The following is a 20,811-nucleotide window of genomic DNA, read 5'->3' on the forward strand; positions in this document are numbered from 1 at the left end:
TGGTTATGGTCTAACTTGATTGCAGCTGGGAGTAAGGGAGTTTGTATCTGTTTCATGGAGTGGATCCTGTTCTCTCATGAAGTTCTTGTCCCAAGTAGGTGGGAGCTTTCCATCCCATATCTGGCTCTAAAGGCTGTCTTGGGGGTATTTCCCTGTCATATTTTGTCTCTTCCTGTTCATACACTGCAGGTTTTTGACTTATGTAATAAGAGGCAGCAGTGAGAGCTTTATTCTTGCTAAGAAGGAGGGAAGAAAAGCAGAACTGATGAAGGTCAGGAAAAGTTGTTTCTTTCTTGCAACACGTGGTAAGAAATATTTGTGTTAACTGGCATTGAATTATAATCACAAGATGTTCTTTGCAACACTTAATTTATGAGCAAATTAATGACTGGCATGGATCAGCTTGCCCTTTCCATAATTATGAAGTATAATAATTAGAGAAGCAGTATTCCAAATAATACACTTTATTGGACCTCAAGATTTATAGAAATGAGCAGCTCTATTAATAGGAAGGTAAATTCTGCAGACTGGAGCTGGCATCAGCTTTGTCTGCATCTTCATTAGGCAGGGATATTCCAGTACTGAGCAAATCAAGAGCTATTTTAATTGTCAAAACAGATGCACTTTCTAATATATTTTCTGATCAAACAGAACAACTTGTTCCTAAAAACAAAGGGTCATGATTTCACCATGAATTTTTCAGTAAAGTTGGTTGTTTTGGGTTTTTTGAAGGCACTATATAGATACAACACACTGAGAGAGGGTTTACAGTGTGGTGGTGTTTTTTTTTTTTCTCAATCATCATATAGTGGATTTAGAAAGAGAATAAGAAAGTCAAATGAGAGTTTTGATGCTGTCAACACACTTCAGGATAGAAAACAGTGAATCCTGGACCATTCCTGACTAGATTGTCTCACAGCAGCAGGTACCACTCAGCGCTGTTGGCATCTGTTTAATTGCAAATGGCTGGCTGAGAATCTTTCATACTTGTTGTAACTGCAAGTAAGCAACTGATTATTAATTCTGATTAGTCATTACTGATGCTTCATAAGTGTACTGCTGCACAAAGAACAGGCGGAAATGTATGTCCTTCACTTTGAACATGTTCTTCATAATTTTGATAGCGTGTTGTGCAGAAGTGGCTTCAAATACCTCTCGTAGGCTGGGCTCATCTGTTCAGAAAGAGAATGTGGAATGGAATTAATGGCAATTAAGAAGGGAAAGAACAATCTCTGAAATACATAAAGCTGCACTACTTAAAAAACAACCAAACAACCAACAAACCAGCAGCTGCTTCAACTATGTGCAAGATCTTTTTCCCTGTAATATGTGCTGTCCTTCATAACCAGCACACCACACTCCTCCCAAAGGGGACAGCATACTATTTAACCTCAGAAAATATGCTTGGACTTGAATGTTTGCTGAAGGCAAATTTTGTGTTCAACTGTGGAATTTCAAAGGGATACCCATTACCACAGTAAAAATCTCACTCAAGGCCAAATGAGTTTTCAAACAGAGCAATACATATTTACATCACACAAAATTTTTACATTATTCCACAGTATGGATGAATTGAGAAAGCAAAGTGCTAAAGACCATGAAGGATCAAATTGCCTTGTTTAACACTTATACTCTTTCTGGTTAAACATATTTAAAACCTCAAGTTTTGCACTAGTAGAAAGCATTAGTGTATAGAAAATAACCTGCATTTAGTGCTGTTCCATAATATTTAAACAGAGTTTTATTTTAGCTTATTCTATCCAATGTGATACAAAGAGGAATTAAAAGCTCTTGTCTCTCATCTGTATTGCTTTTGTTAGAAGAGAAGCAGTTTCTGCCCTGGCTGCTGTGGAGGTTGCCCAGCTGTAGTTCATCCCTACCTGGTTGGTGGGTGATTTCTGAGCCCACTCGTAGAGGCGCTGGTAAACCTGCCCGTCGTAGCTGCCCAGAGCAGAGTTCAGGCTCTGGTCTGTGAAGTCAAAAGCATCCACCAGTGGCACAGCATCCTTCCTACAGAGCACAGGAGTGACATTCCTGTTACTGACAGGCTGCTGCTTTGCAAGATGGAAAAATAAATCAAAGATAAACTTGGCAGATTACAGGTTTCTTCTGGAAAGCTCGTGCCAGTTTTCCTCCTTGTCTTTACTGGGGAGTGGAAATCCTGCTTGTTCTGATTCCTCAGAGACATCTCTAGGTGACCCTGCCTTGGCAGGGGGTTTGGACTAGATGATCTCCAGAGGTCCCTTTCTACCCTAATAATTTTGTGGTTCTGTGATGTTCTACCAATGCCCTGAGTTGTCTGCACTGCTGAATGGGTGTTTGCAGGGTCTTCACCCTGGCTCCATCACCCAGGCTGATTCAGGACTCAATCTCATGTCAGATTTTTTCTCAGTAGTCTTTGCCAGTTTGTTCTTTTGATTTTTGTCTTTGTTTCATTTTTTTAATGCTGTATGTGTGTCTTATAAAATGGAATAAGATTCCTACTAGATTGATGTGAAGTTGCTTTGCTGATCTTCAACCTTCATCCACCTTTCAGTATTTCTATTATCTCATCATGAGGTGCTGAGCTCTTCTATTCATGTCTGTAAGAGCAAAACAACCCTGACCCATCCAAGGGCCCATCTAGCCCAGAGGCCAGTATGGAGAACCAGAGCACAGGCAGCATCTCCTAAGCAGGAGATGGTTTCTTTTTCCTCATCCTTCCATCATCCTGGGTGTAGGAAGTTGTGCTGGCTGTACCTCACACTTGAGGTACTGGGATGGAAAGTGGTTTACTCAAATGTCAGCATTTCTATCTTCCAGTTCCTTTTGGGGCAGAGCTGTCTGAGGGTTTGGGAAAGGCTGGGTTTTTGCTACAGACCAAGAAGTGGTTATATCCTTTCTACTAACTGTAATTATGTAAATACTCCATTCTTGAATCCTGTTAACAAGGCATGGACTAACACAGAAATTGCAATGAATTCCAAAGACAACATGTTAGGCTTTTGAAAATGTTATGTTAAACTTACCTCTTAATTCAGATTCTGTTATCAGTTCTGAAAAGCCTCGCTGTTCAGCTCAGCCCTGTTCAGCCCTTGCTTATAGTGTGTTCTTGTTTCTCTCCAGGTGACTTAAGGTAGAATTTTAGATACAGTAGCAACTCCTCTGCACCATAAGTTACTATGTTCTAAACAAACAGTTGAACCCTTTGTCAAAAAGCCTCTGTGAGTGTTGTGGTAAGTGAAAACCTTAACTCAGAATTCACAGAGCTGGTAATAAATGGTGTGGAGCAGATGCATCTGAAGTAGCTGTAGGCAGGATTGTTTGGGTACCAGCTGCAGCTCAGCCATGGCAACAGAGGAGGCTGTATTAGCTGTGGCTTGAGCAGATTTTGCAATGTGTGATGGGTTGCTGTGGCTGCCTCCTGCCAGTGTGCTCTGACTACATATTTTTCTGCTTTCACTCTACTGCAGATGGTAGAAAGTGTTCATGACTTCTTCATTTATAATTTAAGACTTTATGTTACAGAACTTTAGAGATTGCAGAGGACACTGGGGTCTGTTTTGCCACGAAAACAAGCTCTGAGTAGATATTTCAATCAATTTCTAGTACTGCCAGGCACTGGAAATAAACACTGAATGAAGTGAATTGACTGTGGAGATGTTGCCATAGGTACAGCAGCACCCTTTTATATCTAGCCCAGGGATAAACTGGAGAGCTGTGTGTGTCCTGCCAAAGCAGCTCACCGAATGACAGCCAGGAGGTCCAGGTAGGCTGCTGTGACCATGTCCACTTGAGCTGCAGATGTGTATCCATCATGCAGGAAGGCTCCTGTGTTGGAGAAGATCCCGTGCAGTGCAAAGAGGTCACAGAGATGTTTCATAATCTTCTGGATGCCAGCCTTGGTCTCGAGTTTTTCCACAGTTTCTGCAAAGTTTTTCACTGCAATGTAGTGGCAGTGAGCCTGGAAAACAAATGCAATCAACAGTGAATGCACCTCAAACACTTTAGTAGGCCAAATGACTCAAATGTTCTTGCAAAGAATATAAAACCTTTTCATTTCCCTGGCACTTCTCCAGTCTGTATCCTTTGTTTGCTGGGTGACCAGGCCTTTCACATTCATGGCTTACAGCAACAGCAGAAGACAGAATGTGTAAACAGTCAACACCATGGTATTTGTAAACTCCAGAAAACTGCTTCAGAAATCATGCTGGTACTTATTCTAAATAGTTCTGATCAATATCCCAAAGACTTTATGTGAAGGAAACACATTGGAATATGCTTGTGTTGTAAGTGAATGTTGCTTGTACATCCACAGGAGAAAACTTCTGTTGCAGGCCTTGGGCTCATGGTACTTTGGGATCAGTGGCTACAAGGCTTCAGCTCTGGAAACACCATTGTCACAGAAGAGCAACCAAATTTACCTCCCACTTTTGTGGTTTTAAGTAAACTGGTAATTTTGGGGTCACACACCAGCAGAATGACTGACCCAGAATAGAGTATTAGCAGAGGTGCAGAGATGCATTAATTAGGCTGACTCTGGCTACACTGACACTGCTGGGGGTGGTTGCTGGTGCTGGGATCTGTGTGGGTTCACTCCCCAACGCTCAGTTCCCTTCCAGCTGCAGGTGTAACCATGGCACACCTGCACTGCTGCTTTTCCTGCTGCCACGGTGAAGCAGCAGAGGTGGAGGCCAGCGTGGAGTGCAGAACCTGCCTGAGAAGCTGAGTGGCACTGAGTGGGCACTCAAGCAATTAACTCAAGCAATTAACCTGTGTGGAATCTGCCCAGTGGCTGAGCCACTCAGCTGAGAGCTGCCAGGTGTCAGGTCAGAGAGCTGCCTTGCCAGATGTGTGGGTAAATCTCCAGGGAAGGTATGGAATAAGAAGTAAATACAGAATTGCCCCAGGAAATCAGCAGTATATCAAAATTTTAAAGTTATGGAGAAAATTCAAGGGGTTTGGATGACTTTTCCTGTCCCTGAAATACTTAAGAGACTTTGGGGGCCCAGATCCCATTTTCTGGAGTCTGCCAGCAGCACTGATGATACCACAGCCAGCCCTCTGCTTATGTTAGGCTCTTCAGAAATAGTTAATGATGTTAAAATAAGTGGGAAGGGAAGGGAAGGGAAGGGAAGGGAAGGGAAGGGAAGGGAAGGGAAGGGAAGGGAAGGGAAGGGAAGGGAAGGGAAGGGAAGGGAAAAGGGAAGGGAAGGGAAGGGAAGGGAAGGGAAGGCCTTCACTGTAACTGTAGTGGAAATTACACTTAATTGCATATTAAAAAAGAATTTTGGTTTTTGGAGATACAGCATTATCAACAGATTTAGTTTTCATTAATATTTAGGGCTTTTCTCCCCTCTTTTCTGCTTAATTCTGTATTAATTCACCCTTGTTTTAGGGAACAAATGCTGCTGTCCCAATGCTACTTCAGCTGAAAGCATCTCTTACAAATTTGATTTATCTTTCAGCAGTAGTTAACATTGCACTTATCACTGGTTTTCACTCTTTCCCCTGCAGTTGTCTTTCCAGCAGATGGAAGAAGTACCAGGCATGTTTCATCCTTTGCTGTGACTCCACCAGCTTTCAGTGGAGTGGCTTTAGGAAGACTCCTCTGGGCACCAGAAATGCTGGATTCTTATAAAAAGATGAGTGTTGGCTGGAGATGGTGGGGTTTTGTTGCAGGATATGGGAGGTCTTATTCTGCCAGTAGTGGCAGCATAACTGTGAATGTATTTTTTCTCCCTTTCATTTCTCCTAGTCTTTTTCTACCTGGCCTATACAGACAGCATTTTTTTCAGGTAAGGAATTGCTTAATACAACTTTTCCACCATGCAGACCACAGTGACTGTGTTTGTGGTGTCTCTTAGATGCCAACAGGAAACAATAAACAGCCCTGAGGCTTTAAGCTAATCATGCCATTTCTGTTGCATATTGTTTCATAAAGACAAACATCAGATAAGCAGATAAATTTTGCTAACCTTTGCAGCCTGCACCAGCTGCACTGTGCACTGGTTCCATGCATCGTGCTTTTTGACTCCAGACTGGATCAAGTCCTGTAGTTTTGTTGCTGTGCTGCTTGTGAGCCTGGAAAATTGAAAAAGCACAAAGCATCTTGTATGTGCATCTCACATGCATCATGAATTTGCACTCAGGAGTTGTGTGTGACTGAAGTGCAAACTGGCATTTCTGACATCTGGAGTTACCTACACTCAGTATGAGTGACCGTCGATTATGCAAAATCTAAGTATAAATTGTGGGAAGAACCCAGACCACGCTGGTCCTGAAGGATTTCTGCCTTCTCAGCTTCCAGGGTAGTTTACCAGGGGTTTGGCTGAGCCTTTCTTGGGTTGTGTGTGTATAAGGAGAGTTTGCAAAACAAACAGTAATACTGGACTGCTGTCACATTATGTTTCTCCTTTTCTACAAGGATTCAAATCCTGTTCCCATTGAGGAAGCTTTTTGAAGAGTGGCTTTTTTACACTGGTTTTTACACTGCTCTCAATGACAGCAGGGTTGTCTTTTTCCCTAATTTTCAGAGGTGGCACCTATACAGTTCATAACTGTGTACATAATTCTGAGACTACTTATGATATAATTTTTATTTATGTTGAGTTGCTGAATGTGTGTAGTTGAAAGGCTACAGACAGAATGAGAGGCTCTATTCTTGCTGTGGTGTAAACTGAAAACAAACATCACTTTCTCAGGTATGTGAAATTTTAAGATTTTAATAGAATTGCTCAGAGTCCAATAAAGATTTTACTAGATGGCAACTCAGTGATGTGGTCTGGGATTTACTTTAATAGTGCCACCAACTCTGTGAAACGTAGTTGCTTGTAGCACATGGCTTAAAACCTTTGAGTGTGAAAGCTTCATACTGAACATCTGACATGGCTGTTAACCCAGTGTAGCCTTCCTTTTCTTTTTCAGGAACAGATGGTACCAATCCTAGTTTAACTTATTTTACTTTACCTCCCTTTAAAGCAAAGAAGAAGCCGAGCTCTTAACACATTTCTGATGTCAAAGAGAGAAAATCTGTCTCCCATTCTCTGTACTGACCTGACTGCCACGTGTTGATAGGCCTCAGTGTAAATATCTGGACTGAGAAAATCCAACTTGTTCTTGGCTGGACACTTCCCATGTTTCACTGCAGCCAGATAAGTGACAGATGGTGGCACAGGCTGGCCAGCACTGGCTGCCATGAAGCACTTAATCAGGAACCTGGGAAGAGGGTAACAGTCAGAGCAGGTTATGGTGGTGATTTTGCAGCAAACAGACATTCAAAAAGCAAAGTGGGCTCAGGTGAGAAGCAGCAAGGTGTAAACCATCCCATCAGTGGCCCAGAATGGACTTGAACAAGTAATGACCTTTTGTTTTGTATGTTACTCGCAGTAACCTGATCTGTGGTGGGTCTCAGGGGGGGCCTGTCTGCCTTATTAAACACTACAGCAATCCATAATGGTATTTTTTTCAGCAGAAACTTGCTGTGGCTATTAGCAGTCTCAGCAGTGTAGTGATTAGATACATTATCAACTTTGCAACCTGACTCTCAATACTCTGGAGCTTTAATGGTGATTTGGTCTTACCCTCTGTGATCCCCAACACACAGTCACATTATGTTAACACATGAGACCCTTGCAGAGAGTTTACAAGGAGCATTCCCCACTCCCTTAGTTTTTTGGTACCTCTGCTATGAGCTAGACTGACCAGGTCTGGAATTAAAAGGGTACAGCATTTCTCTTGACTTTGCTGTTGATCTTGCAAAAAGCAGTAATGAGTGCAGAAATGTCTGCATGGCAGCACGGAGCTATGTGGTGCTCTGACCCTTGGAAATGCCCTGGTTTTCTCCTTCTAGTAAAAACAAACATTATTAAAAGTTCAAGCAGCTGTAGTTTCTTTACCCTGTATTTCATCTACTCTTGATAATCATGAGTCTGCATGTTTGGAGGAAAGTGATGTTCTTAGAGTATGACTCAGCCACTTTCAGTATCCAACAACTTTGCTTCCTCTGAATCAACCCCACTTTACCAATATTGCATTACATGGCACCACTGTCACATTGGTTGCTTAAAACATTACCCACAAAACTTTCACAGCAATACCTTTGCTGTGCTACCAGGCAAAGAGGAAAATGAGGTTATGCAGAACAGCACCTGCATATGTCCCCAAACCAAAAATAGAAGAGATAATCCAGTTCCCACACACTTCCATGCTTGTTAGACTGAAGGCATGAATAGTTTATATCCTGAGCTGTATTTTTAGATGGTGCTGTGAGAAAGGAGTAGCTGGTTTTACTGGTTTTGGAGAAGAAGTGGTAAAGGCTGAATAAATGAGGGGGCAGGCTTTTAGATGAACATATTTTAATTGTTACCTGGCAGTTTGCAGGAGCAAAATGGTGTTTTCCCCTTCATAAATACAAGAAGCAAGTATTTTGGTATACAAGGAAGGCAGCCCACTCAGCAGGGAGTAGCCATGGCCCCCACAGGCCCGGAGACAGATCTCCACTCCTGCCGTGCAGTGCTGAGTGATCACAGCTTTAAAACCCGAAGATAATGCATGGAGCTGTTAAAAAAAGAGAGAAAAAAAGCAGAGTATTACCAATGGAATCCTCAGAATAAGTTCCTTTTTTTAATTTTGTGCAATATCTGGGCATGAAATCCCTGTCAGGTTCCTCTTTGAATGCTGGTAGCACCCAATTCCCTGAGCCTGACCTTTGGTGTCTCTCTGGGATGCTGCACATGCTCCTGCTGGGCACACTGTAGTCAGATTATGCATTTTTGGGTTTCTCTCAGCCAGTTCTGGCTTTGACCACCTTTGTTCAGAGTGTGTTTTCATTTCAAGCACCTAACTGCAAAATATTCTGTTCTGTTTAAGAAGTCCCATTTTTGGTTTTGGCTCAGATGTACGTGCATGCGCATTGGAGCTGAAGTTGTGTAATAACATTTTGTGCCACCAGCTACTTGGAACGAGGTTCTGGACATGCTTTTCAAGGACTTTTCACTCTGCAATGGTTCCCAAAACAAAAAGTTTGGGGTGGTACAGTGAATGCTGCTGCTGACTGGTTGCAGATCTGGGACACGTCATTTGAGCAATTAGTGCTTCCTCTTTCTCCAGTTCTCTAGTGGTGAGAGGAATGCTTGTCCAATTTGCTAAAATACTTTAACATTTAGGGGACAGAAGTGCTGTATGAGTTAATCCTGCTGCAGCTCACCTCTGGCAGCATGTCAAAGTTCTTCCTCTGGATCTCTCTGTACCCCCTGTCGAATAGCTCCTGCAGGTACTCATTGGTGAAATGAAAGGCATAGGCTGCAGCCAGCTGGGGCAGCAGTTTCTCTTGCTGAGTCTGGTAGTCAAGGATTTTTACTTCTTGTTCCCTGTTGAAAGACAGCGGATGAAGCAGGGAGAGTGTGGACACGGGCATAGCTACTGTTACTTTACCTGCTGCAGAATGAAAATGGCATTTTTCATTACCAAGAAGCAGTGTGTGAACAACACTGAGCTGACAGTGTGGCAGAAAATCTGTCCAGCTTGCTGAGCTGTTGGAGAAACAAACCCAAAAAAGCCTAACAGTGTAGAAAAAGCTTGCTGTGGTCAGTTAGTACAGAGGGGGACAGGGACTGCAGGAGAGGATGAGAATGAGGCCTTCAAGGACAGCAAGTTGTTAGGTGTTCCAGAAAAGGCAGTGGCACAGCACCCTGATAAACTTTGGCTTTTTAAATGGAATCTTTGTGGCCCTGTGCATAGAAATTTTTCCCTGAAAATACGTGAGTCTGAATTATTTAAAGTTTTCTGAACTGTTTTTGGATGTTCTTTATCACTTCTGTGGTTGGTACATTTAGGACTTCAATAAATGGAATTGGTTATTACAATACTTCATTCTGCTGTGCTCTTCTGTTTGGTTTGTGTTTGAACCAAACCGTGTTTTCACAAGGACCTTTCTGCTTTTGAAAGAATATTTAAATGGAAATCTTTGTAATGCATTCAAATTAACTTATTTCTTTAAAAATAATGGGGATTCAACACTGAATACAATTCAGTGCTTAAAGTTTGGATATTCGATTTCTGGATGTTGGAAGGTATTTTAATGTCACATTCATTAGTAGACCACTATGGAATAAGAATTCAGCAACTTGTCCATTTTGTCTGGATTCTGCTCAGTTATGGGATTACAGGGGAAGGCCAGTTATAAAAGAATAAGTTGCCTGTGTGAGCCACTGACCTATTCAAAGTATGAAACTTATCTTGGAAAGAACTGTAAACATTCTCTTGTACTTTGACTGAAGCTCGTTAATGTAAATAATGGGGAAGCATGTTTATCATGCCCTGTCTGGGCCAGGAAATCAGCCAGTGATGGGCTGAAAGATAAAATGAAGAGAAGAAATACAAACTGGCGTGGGGGAACACAGGGTACAGTCCCCTTCCCCGCGGGATGTGTGGCATTACCCAGGCTTTAGCTTGGACTGCCGGCGAACCACGGAGTAGCGGATGGCGATGGTGCACGCCTTCTTGAGGGGAATCAGAACCTCGTCTGAAATGAGGGAAATGCGCACGGTCGTCATTGTGAAATAATTGATCTGCTGGGACCCCTGTCTTACATAGGTGCCATCTGGTCGAACCTAGAGCAGAGAGAGGCTGTCAGATGCTGCCTTAGTCAGTATTACTGTGGATGTGCAATCGCTATGCATGGAATAAACTGGATATAAAAATCCTTCACTGAATGCAAACAATGCTTTTATGGATGATGGATGAAAGACATCCATTTGAAGAGGCAAACTCTTACTGTTTGTGGCAGAGGTAGGTTCTGCCTGCCCCATGATCCCCAGCTTCTGAATGTGGAATTCTTGATGCTGACTTTCATTTAGGATTCAGGTACCTTCTGCCCTTGGTAAAACCTCAGAGACTTGCTGACACTCAAAGGAAGATTTTTGTCCCAAATTTAAACAGGTCCCTGTTGTCTCTCTGTCTGACAGCAAGTTTGTGATGTGAGTCCACACATACCTCACAAAACTTGCTCAGCATGTTCTCCCTGGGAACGCGCACGTTCTTCAGCAGGAGGTAGCCGTTGTCAGTGTGCTCAAAATTCATTTTGGGACCTATGTCTCCTGCAGTTATGCCTGCAGCAGGAGAAAACACAGTCTGCTTACTTCCACTTGAACTTTTTCCTCCCCATTTTGTGTCAGGATGGTGACCTCCAAAGAAGGACATGGTCAGGTCTGCTTCTTCCCCAGCATGGATGATCTTGCCCGAGGGGTGAAACAGGCATTCAGATGCCTTGTAGTAGTTTGTTTCCATGATCCATTGACAGAGGGATCTGTGCTGGCTGGGGTCAGAACCGAGGTGTTAATGCAGAGGTGCTCAGAGCAGCCCTGGCTTCTGCTTATGTTAAGGGCTTGGTCTGGATATGGCTGAAGATATGTTAAATTTCCCTTCAGATCAAAAGGTTGGGGTTAATGATAACTGCACCTTGGCTATCTCTCTTGGCTTGGTTTTGGCAATTATAACTCGCCCTGGGCCCAATGTTTTAGAAAATATTTAAGGGCAAAATAGGCAGAGCACCTGCACAAGTGCTGCAGTGTCTGGGGTTATTTACCTGGGCAGAGGGAATGGTCCTGAAGGCTGCGTATCTGCACGATGAAGGGATGGATGCCATAGCACTTCCCATGGATGTACAGCTGAGCAAAGACCACTGTGTGGGTTGCTGATCTTCCCACTGTGAGAAGAAAAACAGCCCCATTCCCTTAAGACAAGGTACAGCACAAACACAGTTAAGAGAGGTCAGTACTAATTATGTGCTGGGTCTCAGGTATGGGTCACCACAACCTAAATCAGCCTGCTCTTAGCTCTCAGAAGTTGCACCATCATTCTGCCTCTGTTGCTGCCCATGAGGCTTGGATTAACATTTTTGTAACAGAATATGAGAAAAAATAAAGTTTGAGCTAATAGTAGTGGTGAGAGTGGGAAGTGCTGTGGCTGTTGCAGTGACTCTAGTTATTTTCTGTGAAATACCTTCCTGAAGGGAGCAAAGAATTTCACACTTGAATCCTTTATGCTGAGACTGTCTGATGACTTGAATCCTTTATGCTGATGACCTCCCTGCAGTTTTTGGTTGTCTGAGTATTATTTAAAACGAAGAGAATATTTATTTCTGCAGAGGCAAGAGCTTTCCTGAGTGAAGTTATTCAGCCTGCAACACAAGGGTTTTTGTAGATGATGGTGGCTCCTTTGTGGCCTTTGAACTTGGACAACCCCCTTTCTCTTACTTGCTTGTCCATGTGAGTATCTTTTATTGAAGCCTCCTGCTAGCACCTGGGCCCTCAAACAGAGAACTTAACCAGGGTAGATGGAGTAACTGAAGGAGGCAAAACCCAAGATATTTGGTGTGGTACTTACTGTCTCCAGGCCACCACTTCATGGCAGAGATCTTTGGTGTGTTCAGTATAAACTCCTGAGCAGCAGTATCAAAGACTGCTGTCGTTTCCAAACCCTGAAGATAAGTGCCTTAAAAAAAAAATTAAAAAAAATCTATGTATGTATCTATCTCCTGGCATATCACAGGGATAGGGAGAGCAAAGGATCCCTGGAAGCTGGCTGTGGGTATTATCAGGGTTTTGTGGTTACCCTCCTGATGAGAACCATGAACAAGAACCCAACCACCCCCGTCCCAGTAAAGGATGGACAGTTTGGAGTCAATTCCCATGGGAATCTGGGCTGCAGGCTTGTGTCATAGAGAAAAGCTGTTTTCCCTGCAGCCTTACCGTGTCCCAGTTCAGTCTGGGCGTAGCTCCCAATGAGCTTGTGCTGGGTGGCAAGAGGAATCCACTTGGCAATCTGTCTGTCCGAGCCCAGCACTGAAATGCTTCTCATGAAGACGCGGTGAAGGAGGAACGCGACATCTCCTGACAGTGCCCTGCACGGAAGGCACAAGGGCAGTTTTTCAGGGGATGATATTCCAGGCATGTGATGAATGAGGCAGTGGCACTGCAGCGGTCACCAGACAGTACCACCTGCTGCCTTTTGATTTCTGCCTTGTCATACCTTGCCCAGCACCCAGCATCAGCACAGTGTTGCAGGAAAAGTGCCCTTCCAAGCTGCTTTTGTCTCTTCTTTCATAACAGAGTTTGCATATGTGTTGCTTGCTCATTTCACTTGATCTTGGAGGAATTATCTGTTCTGAGTAGCAGATGCTGAGCTAAAAGCACAACCCAGCTCCAAAGCTCCTGACACTCTGTGAGCATTTTATATTTTTATTTTACTTCATAGGATTTTTTTCTTGATGATTTAAGTCAGATTTTGAGGCTGAACTAAAAAGAAAGAACAAAACAGCATCCTACTTGAAAAACCCCAAACCCTAGCAATTCACTGTGAGGCATATTAGACTGAATTACACATGTAGGTATCTGGGACCTGGATCTCCTGAACCTTCCCATTCCCATTCTGGAGAAATACTACAGTTTGTTTGGTTTGTTGCTGTGCTTTTTGCTGTTTGTTTGCCGCCTTTTGCTGTCAGTGAACAATACTGGGGTTCACAGAGATTTGTCCTGAATTCAGATGTTATTTTCTTGTGGAAAAATGAAAATACATCCAAGTAACCCCTGGTCCTTCCATCACCACCTGCATACATCCTAAAAAGCACTATTCCAGAAACTGTGTATGGGAACTTGGGTACAGTGATTTCCATGGCGCAGATGAAAAATTTATTTAAGCTTTTTTTGTGTGTGAGAAATAATAAGAAAACATGAGGAATATAACTATATCCCTCTTCCTGTGATTCCTCAGAACATGGTTGAATCACCTCACAGATATAGGTACATGTACAAGTGAGTGCCTGTGCTGTTCTCAGCAGCTGAGTGGCTGTTAGCACATTGCTTTACTGCAGTGCTCTAGAGAGCATCTCCTTTCACATAGATACTTTCTGTTGTTAACAAATGACTCTGACCTTTCTTTTATACCGGCCCTGAGAGAGACTTAATCATGCTGAAACAGCGTGGGGGGGAAATATGAACAAAGAAGTTAAAGGAAAATGGCTTTGATTAACAGAAAATGACTTAATGAATCCTTGGCAGCCTGGCCAGAAATAATGTTCCTTTAGCTGTGATTTGAAAAGCTGGATTTTAAATTGTGTGAGTGATTCACTGTGCCTGGCACTGGGAGCCAGGGCTCTGTCATAAGAGCTTGGTGCTCACCTGGAGTTCCATCAGGCAAGAGCTGCCCTGCCAGACAGCTCTGCTCCTCATCCAGCAAATGGGACAGCACAGGGCTGGTCCTGCCGCAGCCTTTGGCATCAGGGGGCCTGATAAAAGCACAGCTGGGTGGGATTTTTTTTGTTCTGAGGGAGCAGTGGAGAGCTGCTTTTTAATGGGAATGTAATGATCAGGTCCAAGAGCTCTTGATGGCACATTTCCCCCTTCATTAGTTCTGCTTGCTGTAAGTGGTGAAGAGCTCAGCATAAAAAATTATCATCTTTTATATGATGGGGTCAACTTTTTAGCAGGGCCTGCTACCACAGGGCACGGGGTGATGGTTTTAAACTTAAAGAAGGTAGATTTAGACTAGACATAATGAAGAGCTCATTTTCAGTGAGCATGGTGAAACAGTGACACAGGTTGCCCAGAGAGCTGGTGGATGCCCCTTCCCTGTAAACGTTCCAGGTCAGGCTGAACAGGGCTCCGAGCAACCTGATCTAGCTGAAGATGTTGTTGCTCATTGCAGAAGGCTAGATGGACTAGATGACCTTTAAATGTCCTTTCCAACCCTAACTGTGCTATGAGTCTATGAAATGCCAAAAATTGGCTCTGAGTGTCAGCAGTGCTGTGTAAAGGACAGACATTGCCCTTCAGAGTGACCCTTCTGAACTCACACCTTCCTACTGCGAATGCGACCCCACCAAGCAGACAGCGTGCCCTGGGCAACAGCCAGCCAGGAACTGACTGAGCAAAGGGGGAAAGGAGGGGCAAGTGATAGAAATGTGGAGCTCAACCCCACATGAATGTTGAGAAAACTTTTAAAGGAAAGCACTGTGAAAATACTTTATTCTCATTTACCTACAAACTAAGGTGAGTTTTTTCTTTTTTTTTCCCTTTAATAAAATATGGGTTTTCTAGATACACAAAATGTAATATTTAATTTATTTAGAAGTCAGTAATGGAACTGAAACAGCACCACTTCCAATTCTGGTTATACATTTAAAAATGTCTAAGAAGTGGTATGAGAGCTGCAGCACAAGTAATGAGGTTGTTGAAGTGGAAATCTCATGTTGTGAACTGCTTGATCTATCACACTGTACCCATGTGCTGTTCTCTGAGAAGTTCCCAGTCATGTACTCCCATTTTCTCTTTTCCCAAGTGTGCTGCTGAAGTAAAAACCTGCAGCACATTTTTATCCAAACCTAATCTGTCAGCTGTTGGCCTTTCCCAGCCTTTGCTAAAGCTGATTCTTTAACAGAAAATTAGTTGTACATAGAAAAAAAAAATGAAATCACCTGTAAATGTACTTATATTCAGGTCCATTCTCAGTCCATCCCATCTCATGCATCTTTTTCTGGAGATGAACAGCCTTCCTGACTGCTGCTTCGTACCTCTCATTCTGGGTCTGGAAATACTGATTTTCTCTGCTAAATACAGGGTCAGATTCGATAGCTTCCACTGCAAAGCAACACAGAACAGTTGGTTCTCCTGGGGCTGGGGAAGTGCAGGCAGTGCCTTGAGCCACGTTTGGGAACAGCAGGCAGGACTGGACTCGTGGATACTGATGCTGTGATTTTCAGGGTGCTCGCAGGCAGGTTTTGTTTTGCCAGTTTTGCCTCCCATGGCTGTCACATCTAACTCTGAAAAGCAGGAGGTTTGGGGAAGCAGAAGGGGAACTGAGTGGGCCTGAGAGAGGGAAATGGTGGTTCAGTGGAAATGGTGAACCCTGCAGGGTAAGGCACCCTCCCTGGTCAGGGTGGGAGAGGTGACTTCTTGCAGAAGATGTCAAGGATCTCTCTGCCTCCAACTGCTGTGAGGGCAGTAAGGGCTGTGGTGAGCTGCATTTTGCCCAGGCTGTGGTGAGTTGCATTAGCCAAAGGGTGGATTATGGCTGGAGCCTCCTGGGCGTCCTGCTCGGGATGTTACCAGCCCATTGCACTACTGCACAACAACTCATAGTCACCATTTCTGTGTCAGTTTGAACACTCCCCTTGTCCATTTTGCCTTAAAGCCTTGAGTGTATTCATGTGGAAGGTTATACTGAACTCCACTGGCACTGTGAAGAGGGTGATCCCAGTGGCTGTGCTGTTTTCCTCTGATAAGTGTATAATATGGATGCAGTTACAGAGACAACAGTGAGAGTTTTTTCCCTCTATTTCTCCTGAGTAACAGTCATTTTTTGGCACACCCATCACGAGTGAGAGCAGCTCAGCCTGGCTGAGCCAACCCACGCATGAAATTCCCCACCTGGATGAGCCTGACGTGCCAAGGAGGAGAGCTGGCTGTGGCTCACACATGATGTGCATTTCTGCACAGCAGCACCAGCCCCTGCACGCATTGCCCTCACACATGGATCCTCCACCCTCAGTTCTTGTACTCCAGTTTAACCAGTCTTGCCAGAGACAGGGGATGGGAGCAGGGAGGAGGAAAAGCTTCAGACAGCAGGAGTGGCTGCGGAGGAGTCGTATTGATTTACATGAAGAGAAGACTCCAGCTCCACACTCCCACTTTTTAAAGAGATGGGGGATAAGCAAATGCCCAGGAGCACACAACCCACTGTGCCGCACAGGAGCAGCAGAGCAGCAGGACACAGGCATGGCGTGTGCCAGCCCCCAGCAGGGCCTTGTCTAAGGGTCACTCACCCACTGCCCTCCGTATCTGTGTCTGCTCCGCGCCGCCATCCAGCAGGGCCGTGAGCCTCTCCACGCTGAAGGAGGCTGTTTGCCGCTCGCTGCCGAGGTCGGGGTTCACGCTGCCTAGCACTGAGCCCTGACAGTGCTTGCTGGTCTCCAGCAGAGCCATCCCGGAGCCTGCGCTACTCTGCAAAGGGACAGGGCTCCTCTGGCACTGGCACCCGTGTCACTGGATGCCTGATGGAGGCGTTGGCACAGCGAGGATGGTTTTGGTAGGTTGGCCAAGATGTTGCACCTGCACAAGGGTTGCGTGAATATTTAGGCACTATCCTGTCCTCGTTGCAATAGACAGTGGAGATTTATGGCACTTCAAGGAACTAAAATTGCAGGTTTTATGACATATTTTAAAACATAAAATATTTTTCTTTTCCCAGTCTGTCCCCAGTATTCTATGAGAAGTTAATGCTGCAATATCCCACTGCTATGTGTTAATGTTCATGGGAGTTTCTGGCCCAGGGCTCAAAGGCATTGGTGGCTCTGCCTGTGCTGCCTCTGTCCTTGGGGCTCAACCCCTAACCCCATGTTAGTGAGACCGGTCGCAGGACACTAGTAAAAACAAAACTGTAGTGAGTAGAAAATAAATCAGATTTTTCCCTCTAAGAAGCTGTTGCCTTTCCAAGCATCAGATTACTTTAAGAAATACAAACTCTGGAAACACTGAAAATGTTTCAGTGGAAAACACTGCAAATGTGTTATCAATTCCTGATTTTTCTGATATTCAGGTCTTTAGTCCAAGGTGTCTTGGTGCAGAGAGAAAAGCCCCGGGGCAGCGCGGAGGGCACCCACGGCCGGGGTAACCGGGCGCGGCCCTTGAGCCGTCCCGGGAGCGCGGGGCTGGGCGCCGGGGCCGCCTCGGCCTCAGCTTCCTCTTCCGTGCGCCTGCGGGAGGAAAATGCGACTCCTTTCTCTCCGTGCAAAGGCAGGCCCCCACGTACCTCGTCTCAGGCGTCCTCCGTGGAGCCGTCCGGCTGCTGCCTCCCGCCTGGGCCGCGGCTCCCGAGCCCTGTGCGGGGACCTTGTCCCCGGGGCCGGCGCCGCGGGTGTTCCGGGGAGCGCTGACCTCTGCAGGCAGGAAAATCCCAGCGCTCGGAGGGCTCTGCGCTTCCAAACGGGGCTGCTTCTGATCCGCTAAGGGCAGGTGGCGCCTTGGAGATTGCTCTTCCAGCTCCGTCCCCGAACGGACACCCTGATGTTTAAAACACCTTCTCCTGGTGTTTTAAATGTTGGTTTATTGTTTTCGTAGCCTGCTCCGGGTGGAGAGCAGCACGCTTGGGGCTGGCGCTGCTCCTTGCCTGGGGGTTTGACGAGCTCAGCGTTTCCCCAGCTGTGTCAGGGCACTGCCCTCAGCCCTTCCCGCAGCTCGGGGTGCAGGGCCGGGGAGCGGGGCTGTGCCGGGGGCCCGAGGAAGCCTGACACGGGATGTGCTCCCTCACGTCCGGCCGTCCTGAATGCCTGGAGCCCGAGGGAGCCTGACACGGGGATGTGCTCCCTCACGTCCGGCCGTCCTGAATGCCTGGAGCCCGAGGGAGCCTGACACGGGGATGTGCTCCCTCACGTCCGGCCGTCCTGAATGCCGGGGGCCCGAGGGAGCCTGACACGGGGACGTGCTCCCTCACCTCCGGCCATCCTGAGCCTGTCCCTGCTGGGCAGGAGGTGGGAGCTCACATCCCTCACACCCCGCTGACCCTGGCTGCAGCAGGGTGAGCCTAACGGGAGAGGAATCCAGCAGAGGATCCCCCCTGGGCACGGCTCATCCATGGGCCTGTGCTGCCGCTGAGACCCATGCTGGAAACTGCTTTGTCAGGGAGCGAGGTGCAGCGCCTGGGGTTCACATTATGGAAGGCTTGCTTCAGCATGGGAAGTCAACCAAATGTTGGGACATTGGATGTAGTGTTGGGTAACGATAATTTTAAGCCTGGAGCTGAGTTTGCTGAACCAAGCCCAGCAGCCACGAGGAGCAGCAGTCAATGATAGCAGCCAGCTGCAATGCAGTGAGTGGCTCACGGGCAGTGGACGGTGTGTTCAGGATCACTGGTGATTAAAGATGCCTTGTGGCTCCATCCCACTCCCAGAGCGACAGGGTGTCCTAGGGATGTGCCAGTTTCTGCTCTGTACTGCACGTATCACATCCCACAGTGACTTGGGGTCATGACTGGTGGGGAGGCAGCACATCCTTCTGAAGTGCTCTGTGGGATTTTTCCACTTGTTCTTACATTTCCTTCTGCTGGAGTCTGAAGTGCTCGGCCTTGTGCTTCTTGACTGCTGTTTGTAATTCAGCGGGTGGGTCTGGCTCTCCTGAAGGGAGGGTGAGGGATGACAGATTGGAAAAAGCCTGTGCCTGAATCTCTTTGCAGCCTGATGTTCATGCAGGTTTATATTTGGGCAGGCTCAGGTGCTGCCTGAGTAGATCATTGCCAGTCTGTGTTAGTGAGGTCTGAGCTGGACAGCCACCAGAGCTGCACACCCAGCTCGGCTCCAAGTGCCTGTGGAAGCCCAGAGATCTCATGGACTGTGATGAGAACCAGTAAAACCCACAAGATCACCTGGTCATGGTGTGTTGGAACACTCTCTCATTATTATGTTGCTGATAATTTTGCATTTTTGCCCATTTTTATTGGGCTGGATCTCACCAGTATCATGACCAATTCAAGATTTCATATAATGCTTTCATCAACACAAAGTTGATGAAGTTTCAGTCTGTGGCAGTTTTAGATAATTTTGGGAAATGATCCAAGTATGGAGAAATACCTAGGATAGGGAGAGGTGAATTGCTTGGAAGGGGTGTTCAGCCAGGGCCAGTCTGAGAGTACCACTGGCTTGAGGAAGAAAACCAGAACTTCCCATTTCTGAGGCAGTCATGAGGACTAAATCAGGCAGTAAAATGTAAGTGTTCCTTGACTGGAAATTTCACTGCAGCAAATTACCTAGGAGCACTTCAGGAGTGAGTGCATAGGAGAAGAGATCTCAGCATGACCTGGATAAAGAGCAAAGCTGGTATTGAAAACTCTGGCAGTAAGAGAAATCCCAGGCAATGGAGCAGTTTGAGCATAGCTAAAAGGTTTTTATCTCTAAAGAGCAGAAGTGATTGGTTCTTACTCTCTTCCACACAAGAGAAACTGTCACAATGAACAACTACCATTGGCATCCATGCATGGAAGGAGGTGTGTGATCACTGTCAGGAGTTTTGGGGCACAGCCCATTGAAACCTCACTGCTGGGGCTGGGAAAGGTTGATAAAGCATTTTACAAAGTCCTGCATGAGCGCCCTGGTCTCATGTCTAACCAAAGGCGTAGAGTAGATTTGTTGCTTTGAAAGGTTTATGCCAGGAAATGAAGTACACAACCTGCCATGGTAGGGTAGCAAGGGAGCTGTTGTTGTCAGCATCAAAGAGGTGGGAAGATGTTTTGTAAACCTGACCTGAAGAACAGGTTTGGAGAAGAAGATCTCACCCCCACTGAGGAGCTGACTGGCCACACCAGTGCCACAGGGAACACCTTCCATTGTGGCAACCCCAGCAGATACCTGGTGTCAGAGAAATGCATCCAAGCACCACCTCTGCCTTATTCTGAGTGGGATGTTGGCATCTGTGCTGATAAGGATGTTGCTAATGAGACAGAGAAGTCCATTTCATTTGCTTCACTGCATTCAGTTTTAGTCTTGGCTTTCAGGAACCATGGTGTGTGTGACATGCACGTGTGAAGCATCATCTCTTTTTCTTATCTACTTAATCTGTGGTCTTTGGTTGCTGCTAAAGCAACTTTAAAAATGTTTAAAAATAATTGAATAGGCTCACTAGTGTGAGGATTACTTGTCAGTTTAAAAATGTTTTAAAATTAAATCCAAGGATGTGTTTCCTTGGCTTTGTGTGAATTTTACCCTGCCAGGCAGGTGGGCATCCACAGTCAGTTAGAAATCAGATTGGAATTTCAGTGCACAAGGCCTGATTCACAATTTGTGTG

At 45.5% G+C, this 20,811-nt stretch overlaps 1 protein-coding gene across 1 annotated transcript; it reads right to left on the reverse strand.

The window, feature by feature from the left end:
* Positions 1-448: 448 nt before the first annotated feature.
* On the reverse strand, positions 449-18,255 carry ACOX2 (acyl-CoA oxidase 2). Its single transcript, XM_030957012.1, has 15 exons — positions 17,788-18,255; positions 16,802-17,087; positions 15,455-15,617; positions 12,732-12,883; positions 12,367-12,474; positions 11,567-11,686; positions 10,975-11,090; positions 10,420-10,592; positions 9,188-9,350; positions 8,348-8,538; positions 7,036-7,197; positions 5,958-6,063; positions 3,726-3,943; positions 1,881-2,010; positions 449-1,172 (listed from the first exon to the last, which is right to left on the reverse strand). Exons 2-15 carry the CDS (start codon positions 16,959-16,961, stop codon positions 1,110-1,112), a joined length of 2,025 nt encoding a protein of 674 aa, XP_030812872.1. The 5' UTR covers positions 16,962-17,087; positions 17,788-18,255; the 3' UTR covers positions 449-1,109.
* Positions 18,256-20,811: the final 2,556 nt, after the last annotated feature.

Source organism: Camarhynchus parvulus, chromosome 12 (assembly GCF_901933205.1).
Source record: "Camarhynchus parvulus chromosome 12, STF_HiC, whole genome shotgun sequence".
NCBI classification, from domain to species: domain Eukaryota; kingdom Metazoa; phylum Chordata; class Aves; order Passeriformes; family Thraupidae; genus Camarhynchus; species Camarhynchus parvulus.

What these genes read in the sequence shown, in the direction of transcription:
- ACOX2 (XM_030957012.1), bottom strand. Translation starts at nt 16,961, where the DNA reads ATGGCTCTGCTGGAGACCAGCAAGCACTGTCAGGGCTCAGTGCTAGGC. An exon ending in TTGCTCCTGCAAACTGCCAG is followed by an intron (nt 7,198 to 8,347) that starts GTAACAATTAAA and finishes CCCTCTTCCCAG; the next exon opens with GTTCCTGATTAAGTGCTTCA. An exon ending in AGAAATCACCCACCAACCAG is followed by an intron (nt 1,173 to 1,880) that starts GTAGGGATGAAC and finishes CTTTCTGAACAG; the next exon opens with ATGAGCCCAGCCTACGAGAG.